Source organism: Oncorhynchus gorbuscha, linkage group LG14, assembly GCF_021184085.1.
Source record: "Oncorhynchus gorbuscha isolate QuinsamMale2020 ecotype Even-year linkage group LG14, OgorEven_v1.0, whole genome shotgun sequence".
Taxonomy (NCBI): Eukaryota; Metazoa; Chordata; class Actinopteri; order Salmoniformes; family Salmonidae; genus Oncorhynchus; species Oncorhynchus gorbuscha.
In genome coordinates this window covers 7,960,919-7,984,489 of record NC_060186.1, presented here as the reverse complement: position 1 = coordinate 7,984,489, position 23,571 = coordinate 7,960,919, and the positions used below count along the sequence as shown (strand labels likewise).

The 23,571-nt window shown below is 43.6% G+C and overlaps 1 protein-coding gene across 1 annotated transcript in view; it reads right to left on the bottom strand.

Annotated features, from left to right (window-relative positions):
* LOC123995864 (voltage-dependent calcium channel subunit alpha-2/delta-1-like) overlaps window positions 1-23,571 on the bottom strand; it is a 43,856-nt gene that overhangs the window by 2,948 nt on the left and 17,337 nt on the right. The window contains exons 2-3 of the mRNA XM_046299543.1: window positions 15,224-15,305; window positions 13,154-13,270 (exon numbers count right to left, since the gene is read on the bottom strand). Coding sequence (XP_046155499.1) covers window positions 13,154-13,270; window positions 15,224-15,305 — 199 coding nt within the window. The remainder of the gene's footprint in view (window positions 1-13,153; window positions 13,271-15,223; window positions 15,306-23,571) is intronic.

Genomic DNA, 23,571 nt, shown 5'->3' with positions numbered 1-23,571 from the left:
GAGAAGAGCTGACAGGGAAAGAAAGAAGCTGACAGGGGGGAGAACTGACAGGGGAAAGAGAAGAACTGACAGGGGGAAAGAGAAGAGCTGACTGGGAAGGGGGAAAGAGAAGAGCTGACAGGGGGAAAGAGAAGAGCTGACAGGGGAAAGGGGGAAAGAGAAGAGTTGCTGACAGGGGGAAAGAGAAGAAGCTGACAGGGGGAAAGAGAAGAACTGACAGGGGTAAAGAGCTGAGAAGAGAACTGACAGGGGAAAGAGAAGAAGTTTGACAGGGGGGAAAAGAGAAGAGCTGACAGGGGGAAAGAGAAGAAAGCTGACAGGGGGAAAGAGAAAACTGACAGGGGGAAAAGCTGACAGGGAAAGAGCTGACAGGGAAAAGAGAAGTGCTGACAAGGGGAAAGAAGAAGAGCTGACAGGGGGAAAGAGATGAGCTGACAGGGGAAAGAGAAGAGCTGACAGGGGGGGGAAAGAGAAGTGCTGACAGGGGGAAAGCGAAGAGCTGACAGGGGGAAAGAGAAGAACTGACAGGGGAAAGAGAAGAACTGACAGGGGGAAAGAGAAGAGCTGACAAGGGGAAAGAGAAGAGCTGACAGGGGGAAAGCGAAAGGCTGACAGGGGGAAAGAGAAGAGCTGACAGGGGAAAAGAGAATAATTAGACAGAGGGAAGTTGGAGAATAAAGAGAAACAGAAAGAGAGGAGAGGGGAAAGATCGAGAGAAAGAAAGATCAGAGGGAAACAGGGGGGTTTGTTTGTATATGTATGTGTCTACAACTTCTATTTGGGAGAGCTGCTTACAGAAGCACAAATCTAATGACACTAAGAAACATGGCCGACCCACTGACATAACAAAGAAGTTATCAGAGAGATTTACTGCTTTGATGACAGACTGATTTATGTCATTACATTAGACTAGAATAATGCCCAGGTAACATTCTCGTAACGTTATTAGAATGTTTGTTTGGTCAATGACCAGAGTCTTTGGGCACTTGGACTTTAGCTAAGGGCAAACCCAGATATAGTCCTAACCATGAGGGACAGTCTAGAAATGTAAGCTGATTCAGAAGTCATTGGGTTTAAGAGCTAAGTTAAGAGCTACGAGCTAAATAGGATCAGTGACTTGACACTGCTTTAAGGAATACCTAGGATTGTATCCCCCCCTTTAAGATTTAAGTTTGGATGTTCCACTGGATGTCATAAGGTGAATGCAATTCAATTTGTAAGTCGCTCTGGATAAAGCTAAATGACAGAAAGTAAGTTTGATGAGCAAGCTCAAGGCAGAAAGAGATGAGAGACAAGAAGAGGAGAGAAAGAGAGAGAGAGAAGACGTGTCTAAGACTTGACAGTTCATGCAGCAGTATTTTGATCATACAGTTCTGATCATGGAATTCATGCATCTACTGTACACACCTACATTTAAGGTGTACATTTAAGGTGTACACCTACATACACCTACCTTGTCACTGTCACACCCTTTACCTTAGAGAGCCTTTTTTATGTCTCTTTTTGGTTTGGTCAGGTGTGATTTGGGTGGGCATTCTACTATGTCCTTTATTTCTATGATTTTTGTTTCTATGTGTTGGCCGGTTATGGTTCTCAATCAGGGACAGCTGTCTATCGTTGTCTCTGATTGGGAATCATATTTAGGTAGCCCTTTTTCCCTCCTTTCAGTGTGGGTAGTTGACTTTTGTTAGTGGAACTATAGCTCTGTAAGCTTCACGGTCAAGTTTCTTTGTTGGCGACATTTACCTAAATAAACAGAAATGTACGCTCACCACGCTGCACTTTGGTCCACTTCTTACGACGCCCGTGACATCCACAGTGGTGTGTCCGGATTCCCTTTTCCAACGCTATATTCAAAGGCTAGTATGCATTCTATAAACATTGAAATAGGCAAAATATGATAACACAACAACTGATTGCAGTAGCTAACTAACTGTAGATAACTAGCCAGCTAAAGTCTGTAGCTAGCAAGCTAGCAAGCAACGCTAAAAGGATTGCAAACGGGTTAGCATTATTTTTCTAAATATTAGCTAGCTGGCTAGCATTTATGTGGCCAGTAAACAAGTTCCTTACTCGGTAGGAAGGTATTTCCACCAACATTATAATGAAAAGGTGCCTCTCGGGCACAAAACACGCTTTCTGGAGACTTGTGGGATGAGTGCTGATGACATCGTCCACTGTATGTGTTTTCGGTGGCCTGATGGCATCCAGCCTGAGGAGAAAACCCGTACACAATGCATCCCTGACCACCTCCTGAAGTGGTCAGACAGATCTGAACACAATCACACCACATTAGAGGTTGACCGATGCTGATACAGATACCGATTAATCGGACGATTTTATATATTCGTAATAATGAGAATTACAACAATACTGAATGAACACTTATTTTAACTTAATATAATACATCAATAAAATCAATTTAGTCTCAAATAAATAATGAAACATGTTCCATTTGGTTTAAATAATGCAAAAACAAAGCGTTGAAGAAGAAAGTATAAGTGCAATATGTGCCATGTATAAAAGCTCACGTTTGAGTTTCTTGCTCAGAACATGAGAACATATGAAAGCTGGTGGTTCCTTTTAACATGAGTCTTCAATATTACCAGGTAAGAAGTTTTAGGTTGTAGTTATTATAGGACTATTTCTCTCTATACCATTTATATTTCATATACCTTTGACTATTGGATGTTCTAATAGGTACTTTGGTATTGCCAGCCTAATCTCGGGAGTTGATAGGCTTGAAGTCATAAACAGCGCAAAATGCAGGAAAGTACTGTTTGAATAAATGCTTATGAGCCTGCTGCTGCCTACCACCGCTCAGTCAGACTGCTCTATCAAATCATAGACTTAATTGTAATATAATAACACACAGAAATAAGAGCCGTAGGTCATTAATATGGTCAAATCCGGAAACTATCTATACTAAACTAAACTATACTTTAGAAAATATAATGTTTATTCTTTCAGTGAAATACGGAACCGTTCTGTATTTTATCTAATGGGTGGCATCCATCAGTCTAAATATTGCTGTTACATTGCACAACCATCAATGTTATGTCATATTATGTACAATTCTGGCAAATTAAATGGTCTTCACACAGTTCGAAACGAGCCAGGCGGCCCAAACTGCTGCATATACCCTGACTCTGTTGCACAGAACGCAAGAGAAGAGACACAATTTCCCTAGTTAAAATAAATTCATGTTAGCAGGCAATATTAAGTAAATATACAGGTTTAAAAATATATGCTTGTGTGTTTATTTTAAGAAAGGCATTGATGTTTATGGTTAGGTACACATTGGTGCAACGAAGGTGCTTTTTTGTAATTTGCTTGTTAAATCACCCGTTTGGCGAAGTAGGCTGTGATTCAATGATAAATTAACAGGCACAGCATTGATTATATGCAACACAGGACAAGCTAGATAAACTAGTAATATCATCAACCATGTGTAGTTAAGAGATTTATTGGTTTTTCTAAGATAAGTTTAATTCTAGCTAGCACCTTACCTTGGCTCCTTGCTGCACTCGCATAACAGGTAGTCAGCCTGCCAAGCAGTCTCCTCGTGGAGTGCAATGTAATCGGCCATAATCTGTGTCCAAAATGGCAATTACTGATTGTTTTGAAAACATGAGTTCTGCCCTAATTGATCGGCCATTCCGATTAATCGGTCGACCTCTACATCACATAGCCACTTTAGTGCGTCTAGACCTGCCTTTTCAATGCGATTTTCGTATTCTGACAGCAGAAGTCAGAGGTGTAGACACGACCAGAGAGAGATAGAGACAGGGAAGGGGGGATGCAGGAATGAGAAAAAGAAGGCCCTGCATTATGGGGAAGAATGTGAGCATGACAGGGAGCGAGAGAAAGTGAGGGAGGAAGACAGAAAGAGGCAAAGAGCCATGAGGTGAGCCCTGCACACGTACAGCTGGTGCTCATGCCCTCAGGGTGCCTGCACAGTCACAGCGGCATCTGGCACACCATCAGATACCCTGCCAATGTCTGCCAAACAAGCAGACCAGAAAGAGAGAGCTAGAGAGAGAGAGAGAGAGAACGCAAAAAGGAAAGAAGCGGAAACTGAAAAGGGAGACAGCAGAGAAGGAGAGATGGAAAGAGAGGAAGTGAGAATATCCAGCCTCTCTCCACCACACCCTGTCCTCCTCATTATATAGCCCTAATTAATGATCAGTGATCTCATCTCAGTCTCCCTCTGTGAGAGTAGGGAAGCAGGGCGTGTGTGTGTGTGTGTGTGTGTGTGTGTGTGTGTGTGTGTGTGTGTGTGTGTGTGTGTGTGTGTGTGTGTGTGTGTGTGTGTGTGTGTGTGTGTGTGTGTGTGTGTGTGTGTGTGTGTGTGTGTGTGTGTGTGTGTGTGTGTGTGTGTGTGTGTGTGTGTGTCTAAAAGTGTCGTAGTATGTGTTTTTAAAAGTGTGAGTGTGTATGCGTGTGCATTTGGGTGTGCATGTGTGTGTGTGTTTCCAAAACAGTGGCTCCATCTTCACTTACCCCTTACTACAGGAAGGAAACCCTGTCTATTGCCAACCTCTCCATCTTGACCATCCTCTGTATCACATCACAACAGACCCTGTTATCTCCACATTATCTCTACCTTCACCATCCTCTGTATCACACCACAACAGACCCTGTTATCTCCACCATCCTCTGTATCACACCACAACAGACCCTGTTATCTCCACCATCCTCTCTACCTTCACCATCCTCTGTATCACACCACAACAGACCCTGTTATCTCCACATCCTCTCTACCTTCACCATCCTCCCTACCTCCACCATCCCCCCTACCTCCATCATCCTCTGTATCACACCACAACAGACCCTGTTATCTCCACATCCTCTCTACCTTCACCATCCTCTGTATCACACCACAACAGACCCTGTTATCTCCACCATCCTCTGTATCACACCACAACAGACCCTGTTATCTCCACCATCCTCTGTATCACACCACAACAGACCATGTTATCTCCACCATCCTCTGTATCACACCACAACAGACCCTGTTATCTCCACCATCCTCTGTATCACACCACAACAGACCCTGTTATCTCCACCATCCTCTGTATCACACCACAACAGACCCTGTTATCTCCACCATCCTCTGTATCTCCACCATCCTCTGTATCTTCACCATCCTCTGTATCACACCACAACAGACCCTGTTATCTCCACATCCTCTCTACCTTCACCATCCTCTGTATCACACCACAACAGACCCTGTTATCTCCACCATCCTCTGTATCACACCACAACAGACCCTGTTATCTCCACATCCTCTCTACCTTCACCATCCTCTGTATCACATCACAACAGACCCTGTTATCTCCACCATCCTCTCTATCTTCACCATCCTCTGTATCACATCACAACAGACCCTGTTATCTCCACCATCCTCTCTACCTTCACCATCCTCTGTATCACATCACAACAGACCCTGTTATCTCCACCATCCTCTCTACCTTCACCATCCTCTGTATCACATCACAACAGACCCTGTTATCTCCACCATCCTCTCTACCTTCACCATCCTCTGTATCACATCACAACAGACCCTGTTATCTCCACCATCCTCTCTACCTTCACCATCCTCTGTATCACATCACAACAGACCCTGTTATCTCCACCATCCTCTCTACCTTCACCATCCTCTGTATCACACCACAACAGACCCTGTTATCTCCACCATCCTCTGTATCACACCACAACAGACCCTGTTATCTCCACCATCCTCTGTATCGCACCACAACAGACCCTGTTATCTCCACCATCCTCCCTACCTCCACCATCCTCTGTATCACACCACAACAGACCCTGTTATCTCCACCATCCTCTGTATCACACCACAACAGACCCTGTTATCTCCACCATCCTCTGTATCACACCACAACAGACCCTGTCATCTCCACCATCCTCTCTTTGACACCACAACAGACTAGGAAAACGACTTTCCCGAAGCGGATCCTCTGTTTTGCCCACCACCCAGGACAATGGATCGGATCCCAGCCGGCGAACCAAAACAACGACACCGTAAAAGGGCCAGACGAAGCGGTTTTCTGGTCAGGCTCCAGAGACGAGCACATCGCGCACCGCTCCCGAGCACACTACTCGCCAATGTCCAGTCTCATGATAACAAGGTTGATGAAATCCGAGCAAGGGTTGCCTTCCAGAGAGACATAAGAGAATGTAACGTTCTTTGCTTCACAGAAACATGGCTCACTCGAGAGACGCTATCGAAGTCGGTACAGCCAGCTGGTTTCCTCACGCATCGCGCCGACAGAAACGAGCATATTTCTGGTAAGAAGAGGGGTGGGGGGGTATGCCTTATGATTAACGAGACGTGGTGTGATCATATCAACATACATGAATTCAAGTCCTTCTGTTCACCTGACTTAGAATTCCTCACAATCAAATGTGGCTGATATTGAGTGGCTGCTTTCAACATACTGACTCAACTCCAGCCACTTTAATATTGGAAAAATAGATGTAAAAAATGTATCACTAGCCACTTTAAACAATGCCACTTAATATAATGTTTACATACCCTACATTACTCATCTCATATGTATATACTGTCTTCCATACCATCTACTGCATCTTGCCTATGCCATTCTGTACCATCACTCATTCATATATCTTTATGTACATATTCTTCATCCCTTTACACTTGTGTGTATAAGGTAGCTGTTGTGAAATTGTTAGGTTAGATTACTCGTTGGTTATTACTGCATTGTCGGAACTAGAAGCACAAGCATTTTGCTACACGCGCATTAACATCTGCTAACCATGTGTATGTGACAAATAAAAAGTGATTTGATTTGAGCATCAAGAGTTGCCACTGAATCAGACTGAAAGAACAGACAAGCATCACATCAACCTGCTCCTAACTCCAAAATGGCTGCTTATTAAGTTAATGACAGCAGCCAACATTTTAATTGAATTGTGCCGGCTCGACAATCACATTCGCTCCTCGCGCCTAGCCACCAGAGACGGCTACCATAGTAACAAAAGGGAAATGCCTCTATCAGTTTCTCAGACATCTGGGAAAGGAACAGAATACATCGGGGTGCAAAGATGTACAGAACAGGTTGATCTTTTGGGCACCTAGTCAGTTGCACAACTGAATGCAATCAACTGAAATGTGCCTTCCACATTTAACCCAACCCCTTTGAAACAGGTGTGGGGGCTGCCTAAATCGACGTCATCAGTGCCCGTGGAGCAGTCCTTGCTCAAGGGCAGAACAGCAGATTTTTCCACCTTGCTGGCTCGGGGATGTGAACAAGCAACCTTGCGGTTACTGTCCCAACGCTCTAACTGTTAGGCTACCTGCAGCCTAGTGTGACAGAGAAGAAATGTACTACTGTGCATATCGGACTAAGAGGATAATTCAGTGGGGTCTTCCTTCGAGAAAGTTACATGATGCATTTTTATCTGAACACTCAAAGGTTGCACCTTTCTGAATAAGTTAAGTGATAAGAATAGACTCTACATTTTTCCGGAAATGTGGTTATCAGAGGACATTGTTTTAAATGAATTCAGTTGTACCTTGCCACATTGCACACTATCACATCTAATATGACTAGCTAGCATTGTTGCCATGGCAGCATTGCAAAACATGACCTCTCAAAAGAAACAAACCTAAATGTATTAGATGATACAGAATAACAGCTGAAATGAATTGACTTTCCGTTTCTTCTTTAACAAGTAACACGGACATCCTGTTTTCTTTCCTATGTTCTGTGGTATAGTGTGTAGCAGGCCATTGTGTTGATGGAAGTCTTTGTTACTAGTCTTTCTGCTCTTGAATTGAAGCTTGAGAGAGCTAGCGTGTTCATATTGGAGTATTTGAAGGTAGAGAAGGGAGAGAGACTGTTATAGTGAGAGAGCTAGAGAGAGAGCTAGAGAGAGAGAGCTGTTGAATGGGCCCAAATAGGAACCTGGTGTTGTGAGAGGAGAGTGGTCCTGGATGAATAGTGTAATAGGGCCTGGTGTTGTGAGAGGAGAGTGGTCCTGGATGAATAGTGTAATAGGAGCCTGGTGTTGTGAGAGGAGAGTGGTCCTGGTTGAATAGTGTAATAGGAGCCTGGTGTTGTGAGAGGAGAGTGGTCCTGGTTGAATAGTGTAATAGGAGCCTGGTGTTGTGAGAGGAGAGTGGTCCTGGTTGAATAGTGTAATAGGAGCCTGGTGTTGTGAGAGGAGAGTGGTTCTGGTTGAATAGTGTAATAGGAGCCTGGTGTTGTGAGAGGAGAGTGGTCCTGGTTGAATAGTGTAATAGGAGCCTGGTGTTGTGAGAGGAGAGTGGTCCTGGTTGAATAGTGTAGTAGGAGCCTGGTGTTGTGAGAGGAGAGTGGTCCTGGTTGAATAGTGTAATAGGAGCCTGGTGTTGTGAGAGGAGAGTGGTTCTGGTTGAATAGTGTAGTAGGAGCCTGGTGTTGTGAGAGGAGAGTGGTCCTGGTTGAATAGTGTAATAGGAGCCTGGTGTTGTGAGAGGAGAGTGGTCCTGGTTGAATAGTGTAGTAGGAGCCTGGTGTTGTGAGAGGAGAGTGGTCCTGGTTGAATAGTGTAATAGGAGCCTGGTGTTGTGAGAGGAGAGTGGTCCTGGTTGAATAGTGTAATAGGAGCCTGGTGTTGTGAGAGGAGAGTGGTCCTGGTTGAATAGTGTAATAGGAGCCTGGTGTTGTGAGAGGAGAGTGGTCCTGGTTGAATAGTGTAATAGGAGCCTGGTGTTGTGAGAGGAGAGTGGTCCTGGTTGAATAGTGTAATAGGAGCCTGGTGTTGTGAGAGGAGAGTGGTCCTGGTTGAATAGTGTAATTGGGCCTGGTGTTGTTTTCTCACTAAGGGGCCTAATGGATGATAGAATGGTCTGGAACACTACTGTCATGGCACACACACACAAACAGGAACACATGCAGGTGCACACACTCACAGATGGACAGGCACGTGCATGTACACACAAACACACTCGGTCATCCCTCTCTTTCTGTGAGTAATTATCACACACGCTCAACGCCCTCTCTTTCTCCCACGGTCAGCTCACACTGTGGACCAGGCATCCTAAATCCCCCTTAATGTAGTCTAACTATTGGCAAGTCTACAGTGTACATCTCTAAAACAGTCAGGTCTACATATTGATCTTCAGTCAGGTCTCTCTATCTATCTACAGTTAGGTCTCTCTCTCTATATACAGTCAGGTCTCTCTATCTATCTACAGTCAGGTCTCTATATCTATCTACAGTCAGGTCTCTCTCTCTAGCTACAGTCAGGTCTCTCTATCTATCTACAGTTAGGTCTCTCTATCTATCTACAGTTAGGTCTCTCTCTCTATCTACAGTCAGGTCTCTATATCTATCTACAGTTAGGTCTCTCTATCTATCTACAGTCAGGTCTACATATCGATCTTCAGTCAGGTCTCTATATCTATCTACAGTCAGGTCTCTCTCTCTATCTACAGTCAGGTCTCTCTATCTATCTACAGTCAGGTCTCTCTATCTATCTATAGTCAGGTCTCTCTATCTATCTACAGTCAGGTCTCTCTATCTATCTACAGTCAGGTCTCTCTCTCTATCTACAGGCAAGTCTCTCTATATACAGTCAGGTCTCTCTATCTACAGTCAGGTCTCTCTATCTATCTACAGTCAGGTCTCTCTATCTACAGTCAGGTCTCTCATCTATCTACAGTCAGGTCTCTCTTTCTATCTATCTACAGTCAGGTCAGTCAGGTCTCTATCTTTCTACAGTCAGGTCTCTCTATCTATCTACAGTCAGGTCTCTATATCTATCTATAGTCAGGTCTCTCTATCTATCTACAGTCAGGTCTCTCTATCTATCTACAGTCAGGTCTCTCTCTCTATCTACAGGCAAGTCTCTCTATATACAGTCAGGTCTCTCTATCTACAGTCAGGTCTCTCTATCTATCTACAGTCAGGTCTCTCTATCTACAGTCAGGTCTCTCTATCTATCTACAGTCAGGTCTCTCTTTCTACAGTCAGGTCTCTATATCTCTATATCTTTCTACAGTCAGGTCTCTCTATCTATCTACAGTCAGGTCTCTATATCTATCTACAGGCAGGTCTCTCTATCTATCTACAGTCAGGTCTCTATATCTATCTACAGTCAGGTCTCTCTATCTATCTACAGTCAGGTCTCTATATCTATCTACAGTCAGGTCTCTCTATCTATCTACAGTCAGGTCTCTCTATCTATCTACAGTCAGGTCTCTATATCTATCTACAGTCAGGTCTCTATATCTATCTACAGTCAGGTCTCTATATCTATCTACAGTCAGGTCTCTCTATCTACAGTCAGGTCTCTCTATCTACAGTCAGGTCTCTATATCTATCTACAGTCATATCTCTATATTTATCTACAGTCAGGTCTCTATATCTATCTACAGTCATATCTCTATATCTTTCTACAGTCAGGTCTCTCTATCTATCTACAGTCAGGTCTCTATATCTATCTACAGCCAGGACTCTCTATCTATCTACAGTCAGGTCTCTCTATCTATCTACAGTCAGGTCTCTCTATCTATCTACAGTCAGGTCTCTCTATCTATCTACAGTCAGGTCTCTATATCTATCTACAGTCAGGTCTCTATATCTATCTTACAGTCAGGTCTCTATATCTATCTACAGTCAGGTCTCTCTATCTACAGTCAGGTCTCTCTATCTACAGTCAGGTCTCTATATCTATCTACAGTCATATCTCTATATTTATCTACAGTCAGGTCTCTATATCTATCTACAGTCATATCTCTATATCTTTCTACAGTCAGGTCTCTCTATCTATCTACAGTCAGGTCTCTATATCTATCTACAGTCAGGTCTCTCTATCTATCTACAGTCAGGTCTCTATATCTATCTACAGTCAGGTCTCTCTATCTATCTACAGTCAGGTCTCTATATCTATCTACAGTCAGGTCTCTCTATCTATCTACAGTCAGGTCTCTCTATCTATCTACAGTCAGGTCTCTATATCTATCTACAGTCAGGTCTCTATATCTATCTACAGTCAGGTCTCTCTATCTATCTACAGTCAGGTCTCTCTATCTATCTACAGTCAGGTCTCTATATCTATCTACAGTCAGGTCTCTATATCTATCTTACAGTCAGGTCTCTATATCTATCTACAGTCAGGTCTCTCTATCTACAGTCAGGTCTCTCTATCTACAGTCAGGTCTCTATATCTATCTACAGTCATATCTCTATATTTATCTACAGTCAGGTCTCTATATCTATCTACAGTCATATCTCTATATCTTTCTACAGTCAGGTCTCTCTATCTATCTACAGTCAGGTCTCTATATCTATCTACAGTCAGGTCTCTCTATCTACAGTCAGGTCTCTATATCTTTCTACAGTCAGGTCTCTATATCTATCTACAGTCAGGTCTCTATATCTATCTACAGTCAGGTCTCTATATCTATCTACAGTCAGGTCTATCTCTCTGTCAATCACTATAAGCAGATTCAGTTCCGCCTCATTACCCTGAGGGCCACTGGCAGGTCAGTCTGCTCATTAAGCCTCCATGCTAACACTCCACTGGCTGTTGTTCATCGCCCAACCTGCCTCTCGCCACTTGCCAGGAACTTCATTATAAATAAGAATTTGTTCTTAACCGACTCTCTTGCTTAAATAGAGGTTAAAAAAATAAAATCAGCTGCATGTGTTTATTAATAATGTCTTCTAGTCAAAGTACCTTCAGCCACCCCTTTCTCTCCCTCCATCCCCTCTTTCTCCATTCCTCTCTTTCTCTCCCTCCATCCCCCCTCCAACCATCTCTCCCACCCTACATCCCTCTCTTTCTCCATCCCTCTCTTTCTCCATTCCTCTCTTTCTCTCCCTCCATCCCCCTCCAACCATCTCTCCAACCCTACATCCCTCTCTTTCTCCATCCCTCTCTTTCTCCATTCCTCTCTTTCTCTCCCTCCATCCCCCTCCAACCATCTCTCCCACCCTACATCCCTCTCTTTCTCCATCCCTCTCTTTCTCCATTCCTCTCTTTCTCTCCCTCCATCCCCCCTCCAACCATGTATCCCACCCTACATCCCTCTCTTTCTCCATTCCTCTCTTCTTATTCCACACATCACTCTCCCCCTTCTCTCTCCTTCCCTCCCTCAATCCACACGTCCAGTGAAGAGTTAAACATTCAGAACTGAACACCCTCTGTGACGCCTGCAGGTGAAACCTGACAGATGGTGTTTATCAGAGCTCAGAACAAATGTTGCATTACATCTCTATCTATCTCCATCTATTTACCCCATTGCCTAATCTATCAGCAGTGTGTGTGTGTGTTTAACAGTGTGTGTCAGCATTGTATTTTTTATCACAATGCGAAACAAAGAAAACAACTATCTCGTTAAAACCTGACTGCAATTATTGTGATGTGAGAAAAACAAAGGGGCTGATGACTGACAGGGTAATTAACACCTGCTACCACGGCAACCCATAGACTTAATTGAATTCTGGCCCAAGCCAGATCGATCCTGATTGATCGAGACAAACAATGCCAGGGGACTTTAATTGACTTTACTCAGGTGGTGGTAGGAGAAAGTTATGTGAATGGGGATAGGTGTTATACAGAGGGCATCAGGACACAGCGAGGAGAACTTTAAGTCTGACATTGTCTAGTCATAAAGGAAAAGATGGCACTATGATATTTGTTAACCACAAATGGGATTTGCCCCCCTTTCGCCCTAAATCAAGTGCGAGTGAGAAACAAAAACCTGCAGACACTGCAGCCCTCCAGGAGATGAGTTTCATACCCTTCTTTCTTGGTATTAAGGTGTGTGTGTGACTTTGTCTGCATCTGTGTGTGTGTGTGACTTTGTCTGCATCTGTGTGTGTGTGTGACTTTGTCTGCATCTGTGTGTGTGTGTGACTTTGTCTGCATCTGTGTGTGTGTGTGTGTGAGTGTGTGTGTGTGTGTGTGTGTGTGTGTGTGTGTGTGTGTGTGTGTGTGTGTGTGTGTGTGTGTGTGTGTGTGTGTGTGTGTGTGTGTGTGTGTGTGTGTGTGTGTGTGTGTGTGTGTGTGTGTGTGTGTGTGTGTGTGACTTTGTCTGCATCTGTGTGTGTGCGTGCGTGCGTGCGTGCGTGCGTGTGTGTGTGTGTGTGTGTATGGACTGCTATGAACTGGTACTCACCTTGAGAGCACGAGAACGGTTGGCCAGGAGATTCTCAATGTTCCCTGCTGCATTAGCCACCAGCTGGCTGGCATCGTTGGACCCCACACTGAAGTACTTCCTGTGGCTCTGGAAGATCTGCACCAATCAGGAGATAGAGCGTCAAAGGTGACAGTGAAGCAATCAAGAGAGAGAAACAAGGGTCAAAGGTGACACAGGAGAGAGTGATACTTTGATAAAATATTGACATGGTGTATCTTAGAATTGTACCTATGAGGATAGTCACAATAAATGTACTTGATTACATTTATTTGCAGGGACAATGAACACAATAATCCAAATGTTTATTATTATTATTATTATTATTATTATTATTATTAAATGTATGTAAATATGTGTCAGATGTGTCAAATGTGTCAAATCCTGATGTCACCACTGTGTGTACAAAGCCAGTGTAAATCAAGCAACATTATGCCACATTGGAGCACAACGACAAACACCATTTACTGAATATGGAATATGTTTCAGAAAGAGGAATTAAACAATAAAAAAACAGAAATGCCAAACAGCCAATTATACAGCAGCCAGAGGGGCTTTCTAGGTCCGACATTAAAACCACAGGCTTGTAGTGTGTGAATGTGTGTGCGGGCACGCGCGTGTGTGTGTGTCTAAGTCTGTGTATCGAAGTGTGTGTTTACTTAGCTAACCTCTGTGGGGCTGTGCTATGTGTTTCTGCTTGTCCATGAGTAATGATACTGATGGTTATTCTCCACATGCTCTTTCTGCTTACAAGCAAACACAATCCCCTCCCCTGTGTAGTAAACAAAGCAGCCATGCTGCCAGAGGTCTCAATGAAGGAAACCTACATTTATTCTACTGCAACAGGACAAAGGAATGTACAGTTGACCATTGATGTTATCCCACTCTCTATCTATATATATGCTATAGGGTCAAGATTAGGTCATAAAGTCTAGCTATTTTCCCTCACCCCATGAGCATCAAATGATGCCTGCGACAGGAAATTAGCTCCAAACGTGGTATAACACCGTCATGGTAAAGATGTCTGCTTTTCTTTTTCTTCTAAATGTCTGTGATGACAAGCAGGGCAAGAGGCAGCCCTGATATGGTGTCTGTTAAGGGTATGTTCCTGAGAATACTGTGTTGCTCAAGGGAAATCATGCCTGTGTGTTGTCCCTGGGACGTCATGCATTGTGTGCGTGTGTGTCTGAAAAATGTCATCCAAAAGGAATCTGAAATCGATCGACAATTACTGTGATGATTATTGTGCATTTCATATTTCTTAATTATTTCTTCTTTTTTTGTTTTCTGGTTATACATTGTTATTGATTATTGCATTGTTGGGCTATAGGTTTGCAAGAAAGACATTTTCACTGTACTTGTGCATGTGACATTTAAACGAGACATAATTACAGAGGCTCCATATCAGGCCTGGCTCGGCAAGAGGAGGAGAGTTGTCATAGGGTTATAGCAATCAACACAAGGGATGTGTCCCAAAAGGCACCCTATTCCCCATATAGTGCACTACTTATGACCAGAGCCCCCTGCATAGGGAATAGGGTGCCATTTGGGATGCAGCCAGAGTAACAGCTCCTCCTCACTGTCCATATCATGTAAGCTTGTTAGGGAAGTGGATAGGGATGTGGTGTTTGGAGTTGACACTGATAGTCCTTGAGTGTGGACATTCCCCTAGCAGAATACTGTAAGCAGATGTCCCACATATCACTAATGAGATGGCACTTTGTAAAGTCCAGATCTGTTGTGACAACCATCATTGTATTGGATGTGACACACATCAAACAGGAGAGGTCAGGAGTATGTGTGCGCATGTGTGTGTGCACGTGTGTGTGTGTGTGTGTGTGTGTGTGTGTGTGTGTGTGTGTGTGTGTGTGTGTGTGTGCGCGTATATGTGTGTGCGCGTGTGTATATTGATTGTTGAAATCCAGAGTTGTGGATGTGTGACTATGGGGTTGCAAGCTTCCTGTGCGTTTGAGAGGAGTGTGGTGTTGTGGTATATGCACGTTTGTGCACGTCTGTGTTCCTATGTTTACAAGGTGTTCCTGTGTGTCCCACCTGTATGAGGTTCTGCACTCCGCTGGCTGTGTCCGTCAGTGTGACCAGCTCCTGTTGCATCTGCTCCACCCATTCCTTTATCCTGAGGAAACAATGAAAGCACCAATCAAAATCATTCAAATTCATTTACTTCCTGTAACTCATCGAATCCGATGATGAAATGGTTTTACTTATCCAATCACATTGATATCTCTGAACTGCTGTTTTCAGGATCATTGGTACCAAACAAAAGACAATGGACTGAAACAGGGAGGGAAATACTTTACTGTTCAGTAAGAAACGTTTTTGTTTTTCTGTTGCAAAACAGTTTGCTTCAGTGTGCAATAATAAATAAGACCCTGAAGGTGCAGAACGATCCAATAGAAATACATGTCTGTCAAATAGAATAAGGAATCAAGTTAGCTCTATGTTACATTTCCATCTGCAAAGCTGTGAATGTTCCGCCTCACTGCATAAATAATCTTGACTTACTTGGATTCGCCAATCACCTTGCAGTAGATACTACATGACCACACATTAACAGAGCAGTTGAGTCAGGCAGTAACAGTACTGCTGACTATCACTTTATGCAAAACATATCTCGCCATGCAGGTTAATCAATTCAGTGGTCTATAAAATAGTCATGTTTACCCTGAGTATATGTGTTTTGACTCCCCATTAACTGTGCATTAGAGTATATATAGATATAGAGAGAGTAGAGGATATATTCATGGTTGTCAGTGGGTGAGTAACAAGGACAGGGGTGAGATAGTAGGTCATGTATGCAGGGATAGTAGAGGGAGAAATTAGTTACCCTATACAGAAACGGAACACTAGTTAACTGGCTCAATAAACTGTCTGTACCCTATACAGAAACGGAACACTAGTTAACTGGCTCAATAAACTGTATTTGTAAGTCGCTCTGGATAAGAGCGTCTGCTAAATGACTTAAATGTAAATGTAAATGTAATGTACCCTATACAGAAACGGAACACTAGTTAACTGGCTCAATAAACGGTCTGTACCCTATACAGAAACAGAACAATATTTAACTGCCTGGCCGGTTCCCCTCTCTCCACTGGGATTCTCTGCCTCTAACCCCATTACAGGGGCTGAGTCATTGGCTTACTGGTGCTCTTCCATGCCGTCCCTAGGAGGAGTGCGTCACTTGAGTAGGTTGAGTCACTGACGTGGTCTTCCTGTCTGGGTTGGCGCAACCCCTTGGGTTGTGCCGTGGCGGAGATCTTTGTGGGCTATACTCGGCCTTGTCTCAGGATGGTAAGTTGCTGGTGGAAGATATCCCTCTAGTGGTGTGGGGGCTGTGCTTTAGCAAAGTGGGTGGGGTTATAGCCTGCCTCTTTGGCCCTGTCCGGGGGTATCATCGGACGGGGCCACAGTGTCTCCTGACCCCTCCTGTCTCAGCCTCCAGTATTTATGCTGCAGTAGTTTATGTGTCGGGGGGCTCGGGTCAGTCTGTTATATCTGGAGTATTTCTCCTGTCTTATCCGGTGTCCAGTGTGAATTTAAGTATGCTCTCTCTAATTCTCTCTTTCTCTCTCTCGGAGGACCTGAGCCCTAGGACCATGCCTCAGGACTACATGCTATGATGACTCCTTGTTGTCCCCAGTCCACCTGGCTGTGCTGCTGCTTCACCTGGCTAATCTGCCTGCAGCAATGGAACCCTGACCTGTTCACTGTGATTACTATTATTTGACCATGCTTGTCATTAATGAACATTTGAACATCTTGGCCATGTTCTGTTATAATCTCCACCCGACACAGCCAGAAGAGGACTGGCCACACCTCATGGCCTGGTTCCTCTCTAGGTTTCTTCCTAGGTTTTGGCCTTTCTAGGGAATTTTTCCTAGCCACTGTGCTTCTACACCTGCATTGCTTGCTGTTTGGGGTTTTAGGCTGGGTTTCTGTACAGCACTTTGATATATCAGCTGATTTAAGAAGGGCTATAGAAATACATTTGATTTGATTTGATCTGCCTCAATAAACTGTCTGTACCCTATCCAGAAACTGAACAATAGTTAATAGGCTCAACGGTGTATACAATATGGATTAAGTAAACACTGAAAGTGTGTCAAGTTCACAGTGAGAGTGAGTGGTTCCTTCATTGTTCTGAGGAGAAAAGGTCCATATGTAACCATAAGACCAAATGTGTTATAAATAAATGGATTGAGACACATTGAATAACCAGCATAGCTGCCATTTTGAACACATTTTTGTCCTCTGTTGAAAATGTTTTGCTACAGCGTGCCCTATTGAACACGAATCTGGTCACATACAATAGCGATGAAATTGACGCATTGTTGACGTGGGGATTGTGGACTGCATTGGCTCATTCATTACACTAGCAGTAGGGAATAGTCTAGAAGTGGGTGAATGGTCCATCCACAGGTAAACACAGTGATTGAGTGTGCAAATTTCCAAACAGCAGGTAAATACATCTACTTGAAACACCTAAATGCAGACCCAGAGGAGACGTGCTGTGTCCAAAATCGCACCCTATTCCTTATATATAGAGAATAGGGTGCCATTTGAGACTCATCCCTGGTTTGAAGGACACCATAGCAGTACATGAACACTCAACATAGTTAGGGGAGGAAGTATGAATTCATATCCATGAACTCATCAAGTGTCAAACACCTAGATGAATCTTATTACTTGACAAGTGAGACGTGGTACAGGCTCATCTTCTAGGGAGAAACACACACACACACACACACACACACACACACACACACACACACACACACACACACACACACACACACACACACACACACACACACACACACACACACACACACACACACACACACACACACACACACACACACACACACACACACACACACACATGAATAAAAACATGCAGGCAGGCACGCAACTTGCCCCCCCTCTACCAACACACAGAAACGTGTTAAAAATCCTTGTCAATAACCATTAAAATGCATGACTGGGGGTCATAAGGGAAATGAACTATTTTCCCCCAGGTATGTTTTAACCCATTCCACTATACAGAAGTGCATTCGCCCTTGACTTTGGATGCGTGTCATGTTATCCTGTCTAATAACCCACACTGCAATGTGACTAGGGCTCGTGCTGTAAAACGTACACAACCAGTCAAATGTTTGGACACACCTACTCATTCCAGGGATTTTCGTTATTTTTACTATATTCTACATTGTAGAATAACAGTGAAGACATCAAAACAATGAAATAACACATATGGAATCATGTTCTAACCAAAAAAGTGTAAAACAAATCAAAATATATTTTATAATTGATATTCTTCAAAGTATATACAGCTCAGAGAAGCAGCTGTATGGGGGCAAGGCTGGAGTACTATCAGCACATTTCTGATCTCACACACACACACACACACACACACACACACACACACACACACACACACACACACACACACACACACACACACACACACACACACACACACACACACACACACACACACACACACACACACACACACACACACACACACACACACACACACACACGGCTGCGCACTCATTCACACTCACACACATACTCACACACACACGCTAACAAACCTTTCATCCTAACCCCTCCATGAAGATATTAGTGCATGACACACCCTTGAGCCATCACCACTGAGTCAGCACCACTGAGCCAGCACCACTGAGCCAGCACCACTGAGCCAGCACCACTGAGCCAGCACCACTGAGCCAGCACCACTGAGCCAGCACCACTGAGTCAGCACCACTGACACACCGCTGCTCAAAGCCCTTAGCTCACAGCAGGAATAGCTTCTAGGGGTCACAGTAAGGTCCTAGCCTGCAGAGTCAGCTTTTATCTGCTATGTGCAACAGGGTGGGCCCTGGAAATGTGTCCCATGGTCCTATCCAACAGCCTAGGCAGATGCAACAGGTGCCCTCGGCAATGAGGTCCTCTGTTAAAATGTAAATGTGTTGCCACTGCACTTAGAATAGCATTTTTACAGGAGATGCAGAGAGAAACATGAATAGACTTCATATTCTCTATGATGAGGCTCTACGACTGAACATATGGGCTGGCTATTTTGAATCCTTCTCTGAATACTGACCTTATGTTCTAGCTTTTATGCCGTGTTCCCTCAGGTAACCAACAACAGGTGGAAGAGCTTAATAAATCTGGCCAAAAGCCAACCCTGCTTCACGATTAAACAATGATTAGTTCTTACAGTATCCAATACTGTATAATAACTACAGACAGACGGTACAGCCTACAGCCAATTTGTTCTGTGTGTGTGTGTGTTCAGCCCCATAACTTGTTTGAAACAGGAGAGGCAGCCGGTAATGAGGAGAGGGGAGCAACAATAAACCTTGTCCCATGGAGGGCCACCGTTTCTGACTAAAGATCCTGTAGCCTGTTGGTTAAAAAATGACACCACATTACTATTGGTACACAGTGAACTAACAACTATGATAAAAGCATTGCGAAAAAGCTTGTTTCATCTGAAGTCAAGGACAAGAAAAGCATTATTATTTGTCTCTAAACAAATAAGGGTTCTTGTATTGTTTAAAAAGACAAGCTCTACCTCAACACATAATGTAAAAAGTGTGATGTTACCACAAAGGAGGAAAAGCAATGCTTTTCTCTCAATGACAAACCATGAAGTAATGTCTAAAAAAGAGGTTTCAACACTTAAAGAGCTCAACAAAGCCCTCTGAGAGGATGGAAACTTGGAGCGGGTCATGGAAAAACGAGATAACATCGCCCTACCCCCTCCCCCCTCTCATTTCTCCCTCTCACTCTCCCTAGCGAAGGGGAAACAGAGAGAGGGGGGTGGGCTTTGAGGCGGGAAAACCTAAAATGGCTGGTGAGCCAGAGAGAGAGAGAGAGAGCCGAGCAATACAGCCAGTTGCACACTCCGGGGCTGGGACTGAGTGGATCCTTGTGAAACTCAGCCAAGTGTAAAGAGAGAGACCCATAACCCCCTAGAGCCTTTTCTCTCGCTGTCTTGCTGCTTGTGTTCTTAACATCCCCCCACTTACACAACAGACTGTGCACATTTAGAAAACGGCGGCCGTTTTTCATTTTCTCTTTCTTGCCATCCTCCTCTTGCACAATGTAATGTTTGGGTTTGTTTTGCTCCGTGGAGAGAGCAGAGCGCAGATCAACATGGGTACACTGCCGGAGGTGCGCCCGAGGAGAGAGAAGACTGGTTTTTATTTTGGATGAATATATAATCTGATATGCAGAGGGAAAGCCTCCACTTTAAAATAAATGACATGGACCTCCCACAAGGTTTCTTGCCGAGACATTTCAATTTAAATGCGTGTCTGTGAATTCCAAATGGAGAGGTGGTGATTTTTTAAATATGACTACATGGGAATAAATTTGTATAGGACAGATGGTTACTATTGAATCCGTTAAGACGTGACCTGCTTCGTGCAGTATGGCACTCAGTTATTTTATCAAAGACATATGATATGAGTGTTTTTATTCATTTTCACAATATCAGTAAGCCATCCAAATACACCCCACCACATACAGGTGATTAGATAAAGATATTTAAATTGTTCAGAGAGTTCATTGGAGAGTTCCCCACTACTGGCAATGAGGATCTTTTGGTTAATCTTTTGATTCAATCTTAGCCTCACAGAATTAGTCTCTCATATATTTAACCTATTAACCTTGTACAGTAGCTGGTGATTAGACAAATATTTTTCTCTCTCTGTAACAGAAGACGCCTCCCCAGACCAGCTGTCACCTGTGTGTATCGGAAAACATTGAAACCAGAGCACTGGGGCCTTCAGAGGACATAATGGGGTTCAAAGGTGAAGGGGTAAGGTGCTCCTCTTAGCCTAATCTCTGTGCACGAGAGCGAGCGCACGCGTGTGGAGGGTCTGTATTATGTATAGTAACTCATCAACTGAAGTGCTATATTGGGGGTGTGATGAAGCATAAAATAGGACAAATGTTTCCCTGAGTGTTCCCCGAGAGTTCCGAGAGGTCCCCGAACGTTCCCTGACTGTTCCCTGAGTGTTCCCTGAGAGTTCAGAGAGTTCCCAGAGCGTTCCCTGACTGTTCCTTGAGTGTTAGAGTAGGATCTGACCCCAAGTGCCCTAGAAACATAGTATTTAACAGTACTATCCCCAACCAGGCCACCTCTCTGAAAGACTTGGAAACACAACACCATATGTTACAGTATAGCACTAACGAACAATAAAACAAATATATGTTCTGCATGCTATATCATTATTATCACTTAGTAGCTGTGAACTGTGCTGTTTTACAGGGTCAGCCATAGTAGTACAGCGCCCCTGGAGCCAATTAAAGTTAAGTGCCTTGCTCAAGGGCCATAGTGAACAAGTTGCCCAAGAATAACGTGTTTAGCCAATAACCACGCACAACACAGAGTGGAGTGTCCAATCCCAGAGCCCGTTACAGAAGAGTGGAAAGCCCAGAATAGATTGTCTGACTCAGACTGAGAGCATCATTGTCTGACCTCTGGCTGGATTAGCCCTCGGGTTACTTTAGACTACTGAGGCCATTTCTGTTCTCTCCTCTCCATTTCACCCAGCTTCTTTTTCAAAATGAAGCAGCCATTTCACCCGGCTTTATGTAGCTACTAACTGAAGCAATGGTTACTTTCCAATATCCAGATAACCATTTAGAATACACACCAGAAGGTAATTGAACCATTCTCCTACACTCTTAGAAAGAAAAGTGCTATCTAGAACCTTTAAGGGTTCTTCGGCTGTCAAAGAGGGTTCTACATGGAACCCGAAAGGGTTCTACAAAGAACCAAGAAGGGTTCTCCTGTGGGGACAGTCAAAGAACCCTTTAAGACCCTTTTTTTCTAAGAGTGTCTAAGATGTTTAAAATTCAATTTGTACTGCTACAGTGGTAAATCAAAAAATAAAAGCATATTCCAAAAGAAACCAACAGCCCCAACTCTGTGTCATGGTTTAAACTATTTCCCCCCTCATTTGGCTGCACTTGACAGTCCCATATTTCAACAACGTTTCAGGTGTCTCAACTATGTTTCTTCCTACCTTGCTGACAAAAAGGTATTTCCATTGATTAATGGTGCCATTGCACAGTGCACTGTTTGGATGCAGGATTTATTGTGGAGTTGACCAACATGCGCAGGTAGCCTACGTTTTCAAGTGATTTGCTTGACAATAAGATGAAGACATCATGACTGGTCGTGTTCATACCGAAGGTAAAAGGTGATACATTTCTTACCGTTAAATGACATGTCTTTACTGTCGGGCCCTTCAACAAAAATAGAAAATACATGAAAAAAGAAAGAAGACCATCCAAAATGTCACGTGTATTCTGATACACACTTCAATTAGTGTTACAATGCACTAATGTATCATAAGGCCTTATAAATGAACTTATGAGGCATTTTCTGGGTGCCTAATAGAGTGTGTTTGCTTCATGCAAAGTATGCTAGGCTACTGTAAATATGTTTTGATTAGAAAAGTTTTGTTTTATTTCTCTTAGTTGTAAAGGCATTGTACAATATGCTAACTGGCACATGTCGCTGGGTTCGGCTGGAGCTGGCAAGCAGGCAGTAAAGATGAGGGTTGTCCACCGCTGGGTCAATCTTTCTCACAAAAAGATCCCCGAGAGTTTTGTCTGGAAAGTCTCCCTTGAAGGATTCCTCTGAACTTAAAATGACTTCCTTCACCTATACCAATAAAGAATTGTATTCCAACCCTCTCTCTCTTTTCTAAAACCTATTCTCCACAGCCACCGTATGCCCTCCACATAGGCCTTATTCATGACCACTTTTTCTCCATGTTTTCATTTCCACCTGCTCTTCTTTCCTCTGCTTCATTGCTCTGATCTGAATGAACTGACCAGGTGAAATCCAGCCTGATGATGAGCTTCCACCACATGGTTTCCACCTGTGAAGTCTTCTCCAATCATTGCAGACAAGGTGAGAACAGATTCCCAGTGTGAAAGAGCCAAGACTCGCTTCTACAAGAACCCATTTAAACAGCAGAAAGTGATGACTACTCTTCAAGGAGACTTTCTTTCAGAAGTGTTGTGCCATTGTCGTCAGATACTGTTTCGTTTCTATGTCAAGTTAGACGTTTAATTCAGGGTTTGGATCTAAAGACGGTAAGACATCTCACGGAATCTCACCTCTCATTTCAACCTTTCAGTAGTGATCCTCACACTTCTCCTCATTGCCAAGGAAACAGTTCTCAATTAGTACACAGGTAGCCTATAACAGTTACAATGACCCAGAGTAACCACACAGCCACAAGCCATTTCATTTGTATAAAAACACTGAAGTGGCTTCCAACAGAGGCAGCATTCAGTCAAGCCTAACATGTCCAATGTAATGTTTGGACTCCACAGCTGTACTG